The sequence below is a fragment of the Alligator mississippiensis genome, chromosome 4 (assembly GCF_030867095.1).
Source record: "Alligator mississippiensis isolate rAllMis1 chromosome 4, rAllMis1, whole genome shotgun sequence".
NCBI lineage: Eukaryota > Metazoa > Chordata > Crocodylia > Alligatoridae > Alligator > Alligator mississippiensis.
Window position 1 is genome coordinate 158,761,387 of NC_081827.1, and position 16,699 is coordinate 158,778,085.

The 16,699-nt window shown below is 49.4% G+C and overlaps 1 protein-coding gene across 1 annotated transcript in view; it reads right to left on the reverse strand.

Annotated features, from left to right (window-relative positions):
- The window catches only part of LOC102575400 (parathyroid hormone/parathyroid hormone-related peptide receptor), a 50,581-nt gene that overhangs the window by 3,655 nt on the left and 30,227 nt on the right, over positions 1–16,699 (reverse strand). Inside the window, exons 2-12 of the mRNA XM_019500882.2 lie at positions 10,717–10,822; positions 9,337–9,447; positions 8,591–8,715; positions 7,613–7,707; positions 6,709–6,895; positions 5,684–5,837; positions 4,849–4,909; positions 4,558–4,624; positions 2,894–2,988; positions 1,751–1,892; positions 583–624 (exon numbers count right to left, since the gene is read on the reverse strand). Of these exons, the coding sequence (XP_019356427.2) occupies positions 583–624; positions 1,751–1,892; positions 2,894–2,988; positions 4,558–4,624; positions 4,849–4,909; positions 5,684–5,837; positions 6,709–6,895; positions 7,613–7,707; positions 8,591–8,715; positions 9,337–9,447; positions 10,717–10,822 (1,185 nt within the window). The remainder of the gene's footprint in view (positions 1–582; positions 625–1,750; positions 1,893–2,893; positions 2,989–4,557; positions 4,625–4,848; positions 4,910–5,683; positions 5,838–6,708; positions 6,896–7,612; positions 7,708–8,590; positions 8,716–9,336; positions 9,448–10,716; positions 10,823–16,699) is intronic.

Consider the following 16,699-nt stretch of genomic DNA (forward strand, 5'->3'; position numbering starts at 1 on the left):
TGTTTGCTCAGCAGGGAAGCAAATGTCATGCTTCTCTGTGGCGTCAAGTCAATGACCCAAGGACTAGTTCCACTCATATGAACGGGGCCCAGCATGGACAGTGCAGCAAGCACAGCCCTTAGACTTCCAGGCTAACCTGATTCACCACTACCCACCTATCGGGGCTAGAAGGATCCTTCAGCCTCTGGGCCTGACAGTCCAGTCCCTGACCTGACAGCCAACAAGGAGGCTGGTGAGTGCTGTTCTTCAGGACCAGGGCCAAGTGTGGCAGGCAGCAGCTCAATGCATGTGCAGTGTCAGGCAGGGGCAGGGTCCTGGTCTATCCCTCCCACCAGAGGTATGTGACCATCAAAAGGTTTTTTATACAAGTTACTTCAGAATAGGTTCCAAGAGGTATGAGGGGCCTCGCTCCTTCAAAGCACCAGAGGAGGAAGCCCCTGGCTGCACGTGGGCTTGCAGATATGTGCCTGGCTCCATAGTTCCTACAGTGATGGCTGAGCTCCCATGTGGAGGGGTAGGAAATGCACCTGAATCCCTACCCAGGCCAAGGCTATGCTGCAGGGCTGGGCCCTGCTCACTCACCTCCCCATTACAAAAGCAATAGATGAAAGCCACAAAGAAACCCTGCAAGAGAGAGACATGGATTTAGTTTCCTTGGTTGTGCCCCCCCCGGAAGTGCTGGAAACCCCTAATGTGAGCCCAGTGCAGCTCCTGCCTTGGCCCAGAGGGAGAGTTCAGAGCATCAGGCACCACATCTCCTGAGCCCCTGTTCTATGTGTATTGTGAACCTGATCCCCATTTGTTTTAGAGAGCGCAACCAAAACATAGGCAGTCAGAGCGTGACCCATTGGGGTCACAGCCAGGGGATCAGGAACAGGCAAGGTCAGGGAAGCAAGGGTCCAGACTAGAACCCAGGAGACAGGAGTAAGGGGGTCAGGGAATCAGGAGCAGGGGTGTTAGGCGGTGAGGTCTACAAGGCAGGGGGCTCGGGAGCAGGGATCCAGAACAGTACTACTAGCCAGGTGGGTTGGAACAGACAGTGATAGCTGTATGGGACCAGGACATGGGCAACTGCCAAGCTAAGCCACAAGCAAAAGGCTGGCTATCAGAGGACAGGATCTGGAGGAATCAAGGACCTGGTAGGCAGGGTCAAGCAAACCAGGAGCAGGGACTTAGGAGCCCAGGGCATCTGTCCTGTTGAGTAGCCTACTGCATACTGAAAGAGATGCAGCTTAAAGGCAGCAGCCATGCCCAGCAGGCAACTGGATCCAGGTACGGATAGGCGACTGGCAGCCAGGCCAGCTCAGCTTGTGGCACTTTGACTAGCCTGCTTCCCTGGCCCCTCATATTTTGGCAGCAGTGGTTCCCCTGAAAGAATTGCCTTACTCAGCCTGTTCCCAGTCACAGCTTGTTCAGCTGAACCAGCCATCCCCATACTAGGCAGGGCAGCTGCAACCAGGCTCAAAACCAGCAGAGCTACCCAGAATGGCTTGGCAGACTCAGCAGAGCAACCGGCAAAAGAGAAGACATGGAAAGCAAAGGCCAATTTCAGTGCCCCACAGAGCAGACTGAACTGGAGCCACCTCTGCCAAAGTTTTTGCACATGTGGATCTCCAAGAGCTTTCACAAAGGAGGATTTTGCAAAGGAAGACGGGGTCCCACACTGGTTCTTGCCAGAACTAAGCAGCAAGAGCTGGGTTGTGCTGGGGCAGGAGAGCTGGGCATGACCCACCTCCCAGCATGGACAAACCTGAGAGGAGTTGAAGAGCATCTCATAGTGCATCTGTATTTGCCACAGGACCCCGGAGACGTCCGTGTAGGGCATTGCCATGAACACCACATAATGGACTCCAAAGAGCGGCATCAGCACCAGGGTGGACTTCAGCAGCTTCCTGAGAGGTGAAACCATTCCAGCGGGGTTAGTGTGCATCTGCTTTTCCACAACCTCCTGTTCTTGGCTTTTCAGCCACTGCCAGGATTACAGTACAGTATAGTACCCTGGATAAAGCAACTGCCACTGCATGCTTCTAGCATGCCTTCCCTCCAAGAAGATGGCTTTCCTGGGTCTTCAATGGCCTCTGAAAGGCAGCCACCTCTCAGAAGAACACGGCAGATGATTTAACACTGCACACACAGCAGACAACAATTCAGGCTAAAAAGGGAAGGTGAAGTTGCCAGGGAGTGGTGGGGAGATGGGTCTAGAAAAAGCTGCTGAGGCATACGCCCTAGGGAAAAGGCCCTGGGATCTCTAATGCCTATGAACATCCAGCATCTCAGTGGAATGGCACAGGGCTGCTAAGCATCGGTTTAATATGGACTCACCGGGAAAAGAGATTGCCAGCACCAGCAGGTTTTTCTTAGAGGTGTCAGAAGAGATGCTGAGCAACCAGCCCAAGGCAAGAGGTTCAGGCTGGGACTTATACAACACACAAAAAAAGCCTCTGGTTGCAGTACTCAGTCTCAACAAGTGCTATTTGCTCCCACTGCTACACCAGAAAGTTACGAAGTACCTCGAGCTTCAGGGGGAAAACTGACTCATTGGCTGTGAATACTGGGAAAAATCCCTCCTGCTCTTACCCCAAACTGATTCTGGTTATCCACATGACTGAACAGACATGGTTTCAATTCAAACGTCCCCTGCAGTATTGCCTGCTGGCGGCTGGATGCCATCCTGCACAGGGCATCAGTGAAAACTCTGTCCTGATACTCAGGAGATGGGAGTGCTGTCCCTACCTCTGATGGATGAGGTGATCCTGGGCCATGTAAAAGAGCCATGTGTTATTACAGCTTCTCTCTTCTGCTCCAGGGTCCAGCCAGAAATGATTCCTACCCAGAAACAGAAGGCTTCTGTCTCTTGTGGTTAATCAACCAGTCCCTTCACCAAGCTGCCCACCTGTATTGTTGCCGAGGGTCCAACTTCCCTGTGTTGGTCTCCCAGAGCTTGGATGCCAGAACTCTCACAATGTTGAGGAAAAGGAAGAAGTTCACCTGCCAACACATGCCCACAATCACATTATCAGCCAGGCCTAGAGTGTGGTCAGCCAAGCAAATTTCCTGCTAGATAAGGACAACTTGTAAAAAGCTCTCATAAGCTGGATTTGAGGACACTGGCAAGCTAAAATAGAAGTTGCACTCCTACCCCAGGATAATAGGGTGCAGAAGGTGGCCAGGTCAGAACAAGGGTGTTTGGGAGTCCCTTTGCACTGTGATCACAGGACCAAGGCTCCAACATTTTAAATAACTCGGATTATTAGCACTGAAAATACCCCTCTCCTGGGACTGCTTTCTGCCTGGGATCATGGTGCCTGGACTGGCTGGCTACCCTGGGCCTTTAGCATATGGTGCTATGTTTGGGATCCCAGCCCTGGGAGCAGGGAGGGGAGGGTGGAGGGGATTTCTACAGCATTTATCCTGTGTATTGCAATTGCACCACAAACTCCCCATCCCATGTTCCCACAGAACAGAGCTCACCCTTGATCCCTTTTGATTGAACTTTGAAAACTCTCCCCCTTTTCCTAAGATCCTGAAGATATTTCTAGAAGTTTTGGATTATGAAACCAATGTCTGTGGACTGGAGTCCTAGTCAGCCTCTGTTTCAAGTATAAGTGAAAGCACAATTATGTTCTCCAGGTGGCTACATGTGTCACGTGCCCGGCTTCGAAACACATGGCACTGTGGCACCAGACTGCCAGGTGGAGAACCTGGGCTCTGTCCTGCCAGGGCATTGTGCTCTCTAGCCCTGTTCCAGCAAGCATATGATTAAAGGCCAAGCTATTTAGGTGCCAGGTGGGTAGGGCAAGGGGACTGTGTGGGATTTACTGTGTTGCTGAAGCAAGATAGGTGCTGCTGTAAACTTCCCAGGTGCCAAATACCTTTGTTAACCTGGCTATGAGCACTCTCCTGTTGGGAGACCCAACCATCAGCACCTCTCAGGAGGTAACCCATATGAGGCGGAAAAGCAGGCAGTTGCCTGGATACTCTTGTTCAGTGGTGGCCAACTGCTTTGGCAGATGTGCCACTATGGTCCCCACTCCCCAGTGGTGTGGCTGATACAGCTTGCACCCTGGGATGCCTGAATGGAGGCAGGGGGGCTTGAGCCTTCACTTGTACAGAGCCAATGGATGACACTGCTGCCAGAGGAGATGTCCCTGCCAAAAGCCAAGTTAACCCTTTCCTGGTTCCACAACCACCTGTTTTATATGGTGAGTGAGGATCTAACGCTTGAATTCACTGGCTAGAGGGCCAGAGAGGGGTTAACACCTTCACCTCTCACAGCAGTCTCCTGTCCCCCCTCTTCCACAAAGGGCTCTGCTCCCTGCCTCCCTCCAGACATCTCCCTTTACTAAACACCAGGGGGTTGCAGGCCACGCACAACAGCTGCCCATGCCAGTTGTGGCATGCATGACACAGATTGGCCACCCTTGCTCTAGTAAATGCCTGAGAACTACCATGGAAAGAGAAGCTCGTGCCATTTCTACTGAATCTAGGTGGATGTTTTTTGGACAGACTTGGGGAGTTGGCACTGGAGTGAGGACAGCTCAGCAAGAGGATTCTTACCACAATGGCTGCTAAGATAGGGACTTGATATATCCACTTCAGATTCCCAGCACTGAGGTCCCAGCATCTGAGGAAACCAGTAAAAAATGTTGAGAGAAACCCAAAATAAATGTGGAGAATAAAATCCAGTCAATGTCTCCCCCTAACCTTTGTCTCAGGTGGACCTGGATGGAAGAAAGTTGATCCCACAGCTAGAGTTACAATCCCCACTAGGCAGCCCAACAAATAGTCCCCTTCCTCTCCCCCTCCCCACCCAAACACTTCTTGAGAAAATAAATTGAACCTACGTACTGTGTATCTGCCAGGGAGGCCCTGACACTGGCCCAGATAGACACAAACACGGCAGGGAGACCTGAAGGGAAGCAGAACAAGCAAGGGTTGGAGCATAAGTTTTGCACAATGTACCCATGCCTGGGAGTTAGTAAGCAGTAACATAGATTCATAGATTCATAGATGTTAGGGTCAGAAGGGACCTCAATAGATCATCGAGTCCGACCCCCTGCATAAGCAGGAAAGAGTGCTGGGTCTAGATGACCCCAGCTAGATACTCATCTAACCTCCTCTTGAAGACCCCCAGGGTAGGGGAGAGCACCACCTCCCTTGGGAGCCCGTTCCAGACCTTGACCTCAAACTCGAACTGTGGAAACAGGCCAACCTTGGCCACTCGAACTGTGAACATCTACTGGCTAGAATCAGAGTAGCCTAACTACATGACATGCACACTGTATGGTAGCGTTTCTCAAGTTTTTTAGCCTCCAGGCATCTCTCTTGCTAGACTCAAGGCACTGATAAAAAAATGCCAGCTCTTAGTTTTCACTCATTTTTTTAATTACAGAAAAACAATCAAGCAATTCCTCTGTTCCAAAGAAATCAGAAAGATCACAACAGGTCAGAATGGTTTTAGCACTATGGATTCCTACTTGGGTTTATCTTGTGAATCATATGTTGGTGTTTGTTCATCTAGCAGTGCTCACCTATTGTGTAGCACCCTTCAAAGGATCTCATGGTAACCCAAAGTGCCACAGAGCCCTGGTTGAGAATCACTATTATATGGGATACAGCTATCAGCTTCCCTGGTAGTCAGATTGGCAGGGGACTGTGCTCATGGAGCGGGATCTGTGCTTACCCCAACCGATGATGGTGAGGGCCCACAGGTAGTTCTTATTAGAGAGGAAGGCCATGAAGATTAAGCTGTGCAGGTACAGACCCTCCACCAGGATCCAGTAGTGGTTCGTGGCCAGGAAATAGAGGAAAAGAGTCACCACCACCTTGCAGCCCACCTGTGGCCATGAAGGAACAGGAATTGTCAGGGACAGGAGCACTTCAGCATCACCCCCTGAGATCCCTAAAGATCATTATTCTAGCTTTGACCTTTCACTTTTCTGCATGGGACAATGTGTCTCCCGCTCACATAAAGAAAGGAGTTCCCAGGAGGAGGTCCTACTTGCCAAGAGGCTTTTGAGATGGGGAGGGGACTGCACAGATCCAGCACTGCACTTAGCAGTGCTCAGCATGGACATGTGGTAAAGGAGCCTGCAACCCAGCCACTACAAGGTCATCTCAGCTTAGTCATGTAGTCATAGCTTTCTTGGGATAATGTATATGTTCTGTGCTCCTTTTAACTAGAAATGCCAGGGCTGCTTGGCTATCTGTTCCCCACTCAGAGCCAGGCTTACACCTGTTCTAAAGAGCAGCTTGCTGCTGAGCAAGGAGGCTGCCAAGCTAATCCATGCTGTCCCTGCAAAATCAGCATGGGGGCTACATCCCACCCCACCCCTCTCTTGCAAAAATATACCCTGCTGCATCTCTTCTTTCTTGGGAGAGACTTTCCCTGCCCCAGCCTGCAACAGAGCAATGGAACTTCTGTGGCCAGGGAGAAATCCCTCAGGCCCAAGAAAACATCAGGTGGTACTAGTCAGTGATCCTCTGCAATCCCTGGCATGACCCTACAGCAGTACAGCCCAGGCACCCTCAGGGCTACTCTAAGTCTTCCCAGGGCTGTCCTGGCTTCTGATGCAATCAGAAACTGTGCTGCACTTCACCTTAGTCCAGGATCAGAAACGCACCAAGGCTCCTAACTTCCCTCTGCTCCCAGCCCCTGGTCATTATCCTCTGGGAGAAAGAGGAGTGATTCTTCCTTCAGCTACTTGCCAGCTGGGTCTGGTGTCCTGCCACAGGGACCAACTCGCTCTCTAGATCTTCAAGGTGTATCATCTCCAGGTCCTCAGGCAACAAGCCAGAATACAGAACCACGTCCTTCACAAAGATACTCACAGCCCGGCAGATGAAGGAGATGAAGAGGTGGATGTGGATGTAGTTTCGTGTGCAATGTAGGCGCCTGTGCCCAGGAGAGAGGAGAGGTCAGGTATGGCAAGCAAGCACATGCCCCTCGCACAAACCATAAGACTTGGGTTCAGCACCTTTCCAGGGGTGAGGGGTCAGTTCTGAGGCCTCAGCTCTGACCTATTATAAAATAAAGCTCTGCCCAAGCCCAGTTGCCCATCAGGTGAATGTGGTGAAAGACACCAGCTCCTTCAGCCAACAGCACTCAGGAATGCCATGGCTAGCATCACATCCATGCTTTTGAGTCCCCAGTGCAGTGACTAGGTGCCCATGTATGCTGGGTCACCTAGAGGCAGCCTTCATCTTGAGTCCAGGGCAAGGCTCAAACTCACCCCTGGAGCCAAGCAAGACTAATTACCCACCAGTAGCATAACCAAGGGCATACAGCTCTGTTATGTCTCTCAACCACACTGCCATCACATCCCATCTGCTGTAGATGCTAGCCCCACATATAAAAGCCTAGTCTGAGTGAGGATTTGAACTTTGATTCCCCCAGGAAGCAGGGTCTTAATCTGGGGCTCTGGTTAGGGCCTAACTGCACAAGAAATATAGAAAGATTAAGCCAGTGATTTGGCCTGAGAGTTGTGCTGGGCTTCCCTTGATCTTCACTGGCAGCCTGTCCCTGCTGACCAACCAGTCATGACAGGGTGCCCCCAGCACAGTGGGCAGATGCAGGGGGTTCAAGAGTAATAAAAAGGAGGGCCCTCCTTACTTGAAGTAGCATAGGATGCTCACGGCGACAAGAAGGGAGGCCAGGGAGATGGAGTAGCCTATCGTGTACATCATGTGCAGGCGGTCAAACACCTCCTGGAAGAGAAGGATGCACCTAGTCTAGCCTAAGGCACCAGCCATGCCTCAAATACAGGAGGGGACCCAGACAGGGCGGGGGGCCATGGGGAAATGGAGCCACCAGCAGGTGACCTTCACTGTGGAAGGGAAGTGCAACCACTCCACTGCACCCCCTGGTTCTGCCTCTGGTTGTGTCCACTCCAGCCTGGCAGCAGAAAGGAAACTGCTAGACTTCTAGGAGCCAGGTTATTGTGACTCAAGTGTGGCTCAGTCATGGGGGACATCCTCCACCACTCCCAGACAAGAAGACTGTAGCTCCCATATCTGGAACCCTGGCTGCAACGCAGCACCGCTGTAAAGCTGACTGCCACACAGGGGACCTGCTGAAGGAGCTCTAGTGCCTAGCCAGTTGGGAGCAGCACGTCTTGGGGTGGCCAACCAGAAGCAGAGGCAGACACAGGACCCAGTGCTGTTGAGAGGAGTTGGTGGGGAGGGATCAGCCAGCCCCTTCCGTCTGGCTGTTGCTGGAGGCATCTGAGCAAACACAGTTCCTTCCTGAACAAGGGAGAGGCTGGCACAGATGTTTAGCTCACAGGAGTATGCAATGGGCACCACGCTCACTGCCTCCAGAGGTGGTGCAAGCACCTACTCTGGACTCTTTTAAGAAACATTTGGACATCTATCTTGCTGGGATCCTTAGACCCTAGCTGACTTCCTGCCCCTGGGGCAGGGAACTGAACTCAATGATCTTCTGAGGTCCCTTCCAGCCCTAATGTCTATGAAATCTATGAAAGATTGCTCTGGATACTCTGGCCCCTGTCCTTCTCCCACGCACAGTAACATGCATCCTCTGGCCCCAACTAGGGTCCCTCCCCCCATCTCACCCCCAACTGCGGGTCACCTTCTCTCGGCTCCGGTGCTCAGGAGTGAAGAACTTGGTGCATTCTGTATAGTTAGCCCAGGTCTTGTTGATGCTGAGTGCTAGCTCCCAGCTCCCATAGGCATCACAGTGTCTGTAGGCATGACCTGAAAGGAAGTCCTGGGGATCATGACAGAAGCAGCGGGCAAGAGAAACTCAACAGGCCAAGGTATTAAGTAGCAAAGCCTACCCTTCTGCAGCAAGCCATGGGATCAAACCTATGGCCAACAGCACAAACCCCACACTTGGCTTAGGGAGGGAGTCTTTTGGCTTCTAGGAGGTGGCAGACTACTACAGTCAGGCTGGGCACTAGGGAGAGACCAGACCACATGTATTAAACCACTCAAAGACTTAGCCTGGGTGACACATCTTTACTGGCCCAGCTGTGTTAGGGGTGTGAAACCACAGCTATGCTGGAAATCGCCCTTCAGCTGCCATGTGCCATATTTCCACTAGAGGGCTCTCCTGACATAGCTCTGCCAGTTAAAGCAGTGGTGGCTGCGGTCCCTTCACTGGGCTCTTCCCTTCCAACTGGGGTTGGTCTGAGCTGGGCTGTGTCCATCATGGTGGTGTCAAAGCACCTTGGCTGGGAAGTTTGTTAGGGGAAATTCTTTTGGATTTGGCTCCCTTTCTCTCTGAAGCCCCTTTGAAAAACCCATTCTCATCAACTGACCTTGCAAAGACAGTAGGAATAAGCTCGGGCTGACCACACGTTATTCTGAAGTTACCTTTGTGGTTGAAATCATAGATGTATTTTGGGCACGGGACCGACACCTGTTGGTTTGGAGAGCCCTTGGGCCAGCAGATAATTCCATCCCACTCTGGTAAACAGCTGGTATCTGCCCAATAAGCAAAGACAGATCCCATTAATTGATAGTATTATTCTTATTTGACATTTGTAGTGCATTTGATGGTCCCAGCCAGATAGGATCCCTTTCCACTTAGGGATATATAAGAGTATGATAAATAATAAATAGACAAGATGTAGCAGGTAAATGATGGGAGCGTGGTGGAGACAAGACAATTAAACCATGTAATGAGATCAGATGTGCACAATTCTAAGTTGCTCAGGAACAGTGATCACAGCCGTCACCTGCCTGCCACTCTACTTTATCATGGGTATTACTTAAATTGCTGCATGCTATAGGGCTGCTACCATGGTTCAAAGATGCAGGGAACCATGCTAGTCCAGGTTGACTGAACTCACAATCCATGCCAGTCCAACTAGTCCTGTGGTCCTGTCTCCATGCCTATTGACTACCAGCTAGTCCAGAGGTCAGCAACATCTTTGAGCAGAATGCCAAAAAAACCCACAACCTCGACCTGTAAGATGTTGGTTTGCCACAGGTAGATGGTGGGGGAGATGCAAGGGGCCCAATCCTTGTGGCAGCACAGTCCCAGCCCCTTCCCTGCTGTCCTCCCCAAGGCACACATGCCAAGCAAAATGTCTTCGCATGCCACATTCGGGCACTTGTGTTGGGGGTTGCCTACCACTGAGTAGGTACATCTGGCTGGCTCTAGCTTCCACGCACACGCACACCCTGGCTGCCTCTATGCACCCCGCAATATCAACCCTCCACTAGGCAAAAGCACACAAGAGGACACATCCAGACTCTGCAGGTATCTGACATGGAAACACAAGTTTCTTGATGGTTTCTGCTGGTTGGAGGAGACATGGCACATCTGCCCACCTGCCTTGCTGCTCTGCAGTGGGAAAGGCCTCAGGGTTCCTCTAAGGAATCTGTTTTATGTGTGTATATGGGGCATAATAACCAGCAAGCTCAGGATGAGGTCTGGAAGTTGAGAGCAGCAAATCAGGTTGATAATGATAATTGCAAAAAGAGGCTCCAGTCCTGGCACCAGACCCTACTGTGTTAAGTACTAGGCAGGAACAGAACAAAAAGGTGGAGCCTGCCCCAAAGAATTACCAAACCAAGGTGCTCACTGGAGTCAATGAAAAGACTTTCCTTGGATTCAGCAGCTCCTGGATCGGGCCCAAGGGTGAAATCCTTGCCCTTGACTTCAGGGGAAGCAGGTTTTTACATTGCGTGGGTCTGCCAGTTCTCCCTGGTCGTGTTGGCTATGCCTGGCAAAACCTGCAGTAGTACCTTTGGGTTTCTCTAGTTGGATTCTTATGGTTTTCTGGCACTGCTCCTTTGCTTCAATCAGAAGATAGATCTGTTCTTCCTTTGTAAGGACATCATCAGTGTCAACCTGCCAAGTCAAAAACAGCAGCAGTCACTGCACTGCTTCATACAGTCTACAGAATGGGCCCTGATGAGCCAGCATGTTCCTGGAAAGACCCCACAGAAGCAAGGACATGAAGTGGAATGGAAGGTGCCCAAGGAAATTTTGACCAAAGGAGAAAAACATGGAAGTTGTTGCCTTCCACAGAGTCAGGAAGTCCAAACGTGACCTGTGACCCTAACAGCCTGTGGCCCGTACAGTGCTATACAGGCAAAGAAGGCAAAAGTGCTCCACATCTCAAAGCAACTAAAGATAGAGCCATACGTGCTCTCTACTTAGATGCTGAGATATGACTGGTACCAGCATGGCCCTCATTCTAACTAACAAATTCTCACTGTTTCCCAGCTTCCCCTCCCACCCTCTGTCTTGTCTGTTGAGAGCAAGGATGATCTCTCACTACAAATCTCCCCAGAGTACTATTGTAATGAAGAGAATCCTGACTGACTTGAGGCAGTTCAGCATCATTCCTGAAGGATGTAATGAAGGCAAAGACCGATGTGACATCAAGGTTGTGAAGGCAAGTGATAAGGAATCATTCCCCAACCCAAATTTTCCCCATCAGCTCCACATTACTTTGCTAGAAGGTGATAGGGTTGCTGCTACCAGTAATTACATGCTGAGTGAATGGGCTTCTCCAGTGTTACTGGGGGGAGGGTGTTTTCCCTACCCAATTGTGTCTCCCCCCTCACTAATCATATCCAATGCTACAACATCAAGCTGGGCCTGAGTGACTGATCAATGATCATTGCTGTCTGTGAAACATGATGCCTTTGGTCAGGACTCCAGGTTTGCACAAATGCTGGTGACCAGAATGCCCTGGTGGGATGAGAGTTGTTGGTACTTGATTTCTGAAGGTGCAAATGAAAGAAGAGGCATGTGGTTCAGAGCACTGGCCTGGGAGGGGGCCTGCAGCATCAAGTCACAATCACCCTGTTGTCCTGCAATGGCAGAACTTTACCAGCTGGAGACAGAGCAGTGGCCCTGCACACCAGAGACACAACTGTGTGCCCTTCAAAGTAATTTGTAGCACTGGAACTGCTCTCCCACCTGCCCTCAAACCTCACTGCAGACGGTTAGACATGTCCTCACCCCAGGTTTATGGTATCATTAATAGATCAAACATAGGGCTATGGGAAAGCAGGGCTGGAAGGGATCTCACAAGATTATCTAGTCCAGCCCCCTGCTCAAGACAAGATCATCCCTGACTAAACCATCCCAGCCAAGTGTCTGTCTAACCTACTCTTGATAATTTCCAAGGACAGAGAGTTTACAATTTCTCCAGACAGTCTATTCCAATGCTTGACCACTCTCATAGTCAAAAAAGTTCCTCCTAATCTCCAAACTAAATTTCCACTGCAGAAGCTTGAGGCCATTGCTCCTACTCCTGTCCTGTACAGCCACAGAGAAAAGTCCATCTCCATCCTCTCTGTAATTGACTTTCATAGATTCATAGATTCATAAACATTAGGGCTGGAAGGGACCTTGTGAGATCATCGGGTCCAGCCCCCTGCCCAAGGGGCAGGAAGTCAGCTGGGGTCAGATCACTCAAGCAAGATAAGCATCCAGGTGTTTCTTAAAGGTATCCAGAATAGGTGCTTGCACCACCTCTAGGGGGAGTTTATTCCAGACTCTGGAGACTCAGACAGTAAAAAAGTTTTTCCTTATGTCCAGTCTAAAACAGTCTTCCAGCAGTTTGTGATCATCAGACCTTATCTTCCCTTGGGATGCCCTGGTGACGTTCCCCCAGTTCTGATACACACCCCTTATATACTTATAGGCTGCCACCAAGTCACCCTTGAGGCTTCGCATCTCCAGGCTGAAGAGTCCCATGCTTCTCAGCCTCTCCTCATAAGGCCTGTTCTCTTGCCCTCTGATCATGCATGTGGCTCTGCTCTGGACTCTCTCAAGCTTCTCCACATCCTTTCTGAAGTGTGAAGCCCAGAACTGGATGCAGTACTCCAGCTGTGGCCTCACCAAGGCTGAGTAAAGCAGGAGGATGACTTCCTAGGTCTTGCTTGAGATGCATCAGTAGATGCAAGCCATAGTTTTATTTGCTTTGCTAGCTGCAACATCACATTGGTGGCTTATGTTCATCTTGTGGTCAGTCATGACGCCCCATGCCTCTTTTGGTCATGGTGCTAGTGAATGTAGCACTGCCAAGCCTATAAATATGATGTGGGGTTTTTTTCCCAAGGTGGAACACCTTGCATGTCTCCATATTGAATGTCATCATGTTTTGATCCACACACCTTGCAAGCCTGTCCATGTCAGCCTGAATTGCCAGCCTATCCTCTAGCATGACCACATTTCCCCATAATTTGGCGTCATCTGCGAACGTAGCCAGTACACTTCTGACACCCAAATCCAGATCATTTATGAATATATTAAAGAGCTCTGGTCCAAGTACTTATCTTTGGGGGATGCTACTGGTCACCATGCACCATGTTGATTTGGTTCCATCAGTTATCACTCTCTGGGTCCAACCAAGGAGCCAGTTCCCCAGCCATTGGACTGTAAGGTTGTCAAGGCCACAGTTCCCCAATTTTACCATGAGGACATCATGGGAGACCAAATAAAAGACTTTTTTGAAATCTAAATATATTACATCTGTGGAGAAATCTGCCTCACTGCCCACAATCTGCCTCACTGCTGTAAGGCAGCAGCCCAACCCCCATTCCTGTGTTAGCATGGTGCCTGTGGGACTAGCTGGGCTGTAAAAATTTGAAGGGGATGGGGAACCCGCTCCTTTTGTCTCAGGTTCCTGCATTTGCAGGTCACGTGATGTCATTTGGAAGCACCGATCAGCAGCCAATGGGTCTGCTTCTGGTGGGAACATAGTGATGAGGTCACAACAGGTGTAAAAAACAGCCCCTCCATGAGGAAGTGGAGGCAGACATATTTGGGAACATGAAGCAAGCACACAGCTTCTGAAGCTCTTTTAGACTCCAGATGAACCTGTGAGTAACTTACCAAAAATTTAGCTAGTAACAGCATTCTGAAAGCTTAGCAAAAGGCTACTAAGCTGCTTCTGTTTGGTCAGGGTTATTCTGTTGCTACTTCTCTGACTTGTACCCCTACCCATGCCTACCCTCTCTACCCAATAAAGCTATCCGTTATAGCAAGCCTTGTTGTACATGCTTGAGAGGGATTGGGCAAGCCTTTTAGCTCTCTTTTGCTCCACTGACTAAGGGAGGCTAGTGTTAATGATCCAGGTTATAAAAAGCACCCCAGAATCCCATGGTGGGTTAAGCGCCCACAAGGTCTACAAGGCCTGTGAAACCCAAGGAAGCACAGAGACTGGACAAAGACCAGACCCCGGGTGGTGGTAGTGGTTACCCCAGGCTTGTGGGTATGATCCAGGAAGGGAGTTGGCCAGAAGTTGGCACCCCTGGGGAGGCATCCAAAGCTTGGTTTTTGGTTGGGTGCAGTGAGGTGGGTGGCTCGGTGCCAGAGCACCCGCTACTGGCCTGCCACAGCATCCACCTCTTCTCCTTTTTCCAGGTGATGCGTTACCTGGTCATAGAAGGAAATGAGGTTGGGCAGGAAAGACCTACCCACAATGAAGCCAAGTTGGCTATCTCTCAGGTACTTGAAGGCTGTTATCCAATTCCCCCTCTCCAAACTAGTAAGGTAAAAAAGAAGAGTAAAGGAATCACCGCATGGGCAACTCATTACCACAAGCAACCACAGTGTGTTTCAGGTAGAGGTGGCCTACCCGGGTCAGAAAATTCATGTTTCTAGTCTGTAAAGTAGTGTGTGTAGCTGCTATGTTGGAATCCAAGTTGCCTGCCATTAATTCACATTTTGGTCAATATTTCAGCCCCCAGTAGGGTTAGAAAATTTATTCTAATGACAAAACCAACATTGTATGAACTGAGGAGATCAATTATAACATTTCTGCTGTGGTAGCCATGTTGGATTCCAAGATGGCTGCCACAAATTTAGTTTTGTTCATTACTGGATAACCAAAGAGACTTGCCCTTATCACCCTTAAGCAGATGTTACAATGGAGCTGATAGCATCACCGAGTCCAGTGAAGCATGGGAGGTACATCTTAGAATCTACAAGATGTATCAGATGTCTTGCAGTAGGTTCATAGTCAACAATTAGCCAAAGTACACATGCTGGAATTGTGCAAATAAATTAGGCACTTATTCAACATAGGACAGTTGCTGAATTCAGCACTTGTTATGGCAGTATTCTTGACAGACTATCATGTTGTGTTGTGGTTTGCAATGTTCCAAAAACCTCAGTTGGCACTGTTCTTGCGATAGTTCTTTTACACACAAAGGACTTATTGAGAGACTGTTAAGAAAGTTGGGCAAAGTAGAAGATGAAAAGGAAATCCTACCAACAACACCAAGTGCAGATCATCTACTCCAGCAGATCACTGGAGGATGTGCATATTCTGCGAGAAACATTCTAATAAGAAGAGACTGAATCAAGTGTTGTCATTTGAATCAGCCAGGGCAATACACAACACAGAAGAGAAGAATGAAGTGTTGCGTTTCCAAATTGGTGTTGAAGATGCAAGGCTGAGGCACATTACCATTCTGAATGCAGGCAGGAGGAATAGCACACAGTCATAACACTTGATCAGGCATTGTATTGCAAAGCAAATGAACTAGTTTGGTCACAGCCAGAAGAGACTGAAGGAGTAATCATTTGACTGGGAGGCTTCCATATTATCATGGTTTACCTAACAGCAGTTGGTCAGCATTTTGTTGCTTCAGAACTTGAAGACTGTTGGATAGAAAGCAGATTGTTTTCAGAAAATACCACCACCAATATAATGAAAGGAAAATTGTACAACCGTGTGATCAGATCACACAAGATAACTTATGAAGCAATATGGCATATATTGATAAATTAATTCATTGTCTAGGTCAAGCAAAGGATTAGATTATGATGTTGTTGACCAACTTTCCAGTGGCATAGCTGTTGCATTCAGAAACAATGATTGTGAAGTGGGAAGGAATGCAGTGAGAGAACTATTAGTGCATCTGCTAATGATTGCCACTCTGCTTCAAGAATTTGTGCAAACACTCCCATCAAGGTATGTTCAAGTACTGGATGAACTACTTGGAAGTAGTCAATACTCTCTTGTACTTCATCAGAGCTGAACATGAAGGAAACTGGCATGAGTATTTACATACTTTTGAAAAAATGCTTCCACTGATAGCTGTGTATGTTCATACCAATTACATGAGATGAATCCAGTATATCTTGGACATACAAAGGTTTTAGTTCATTTTTCTCCTGTGGTATATGCTGAATTTGTGGAAGGAGGATTCAGGGTCAAGACAACTAATATGCCATTTGTAAACATTTAAACCAACCAGGCAATAGAAGACTGTGGCCATCTTGATTCGCATATCTGTTCACGTGCTGCCTTGGCACGTACGCCTGGTGTTAGACGCGGTGAGGTTTCATGTGGCCTCTGGAGAGGGCCTCGCTCACTCTGGGGAAAACCCCAAAACTCGCCTGCCACAACTTTGAATGTATCCTCAGTAGTGGGGCATCCCATTGGAGGCCCCTCGGGATTGGTCACTCCTCCTAATGGATATTTGTGGGGCTCCACCTCCTCTACACCCCTTCCATACACCAGCCTCCACGACAGGCCACCTGATCTTGATGCGGCTTGCCCTCTGGTCTTGTTGGTTCCTACTCTTCATCCCCCCTTTGGTTACTGGTCTTGCTTTCTTATTATTGGACTCTGAGTCCACTGGGTACCCAACTCTCCTGTATGTCACTCCAGCTGTATATGGGCTGCTTGATGACTCCATGTGCAGCTCCTGTTCTTGGAGTGTCACCTGCACCCTGCCTAAGTAGGGCTACAGGTAA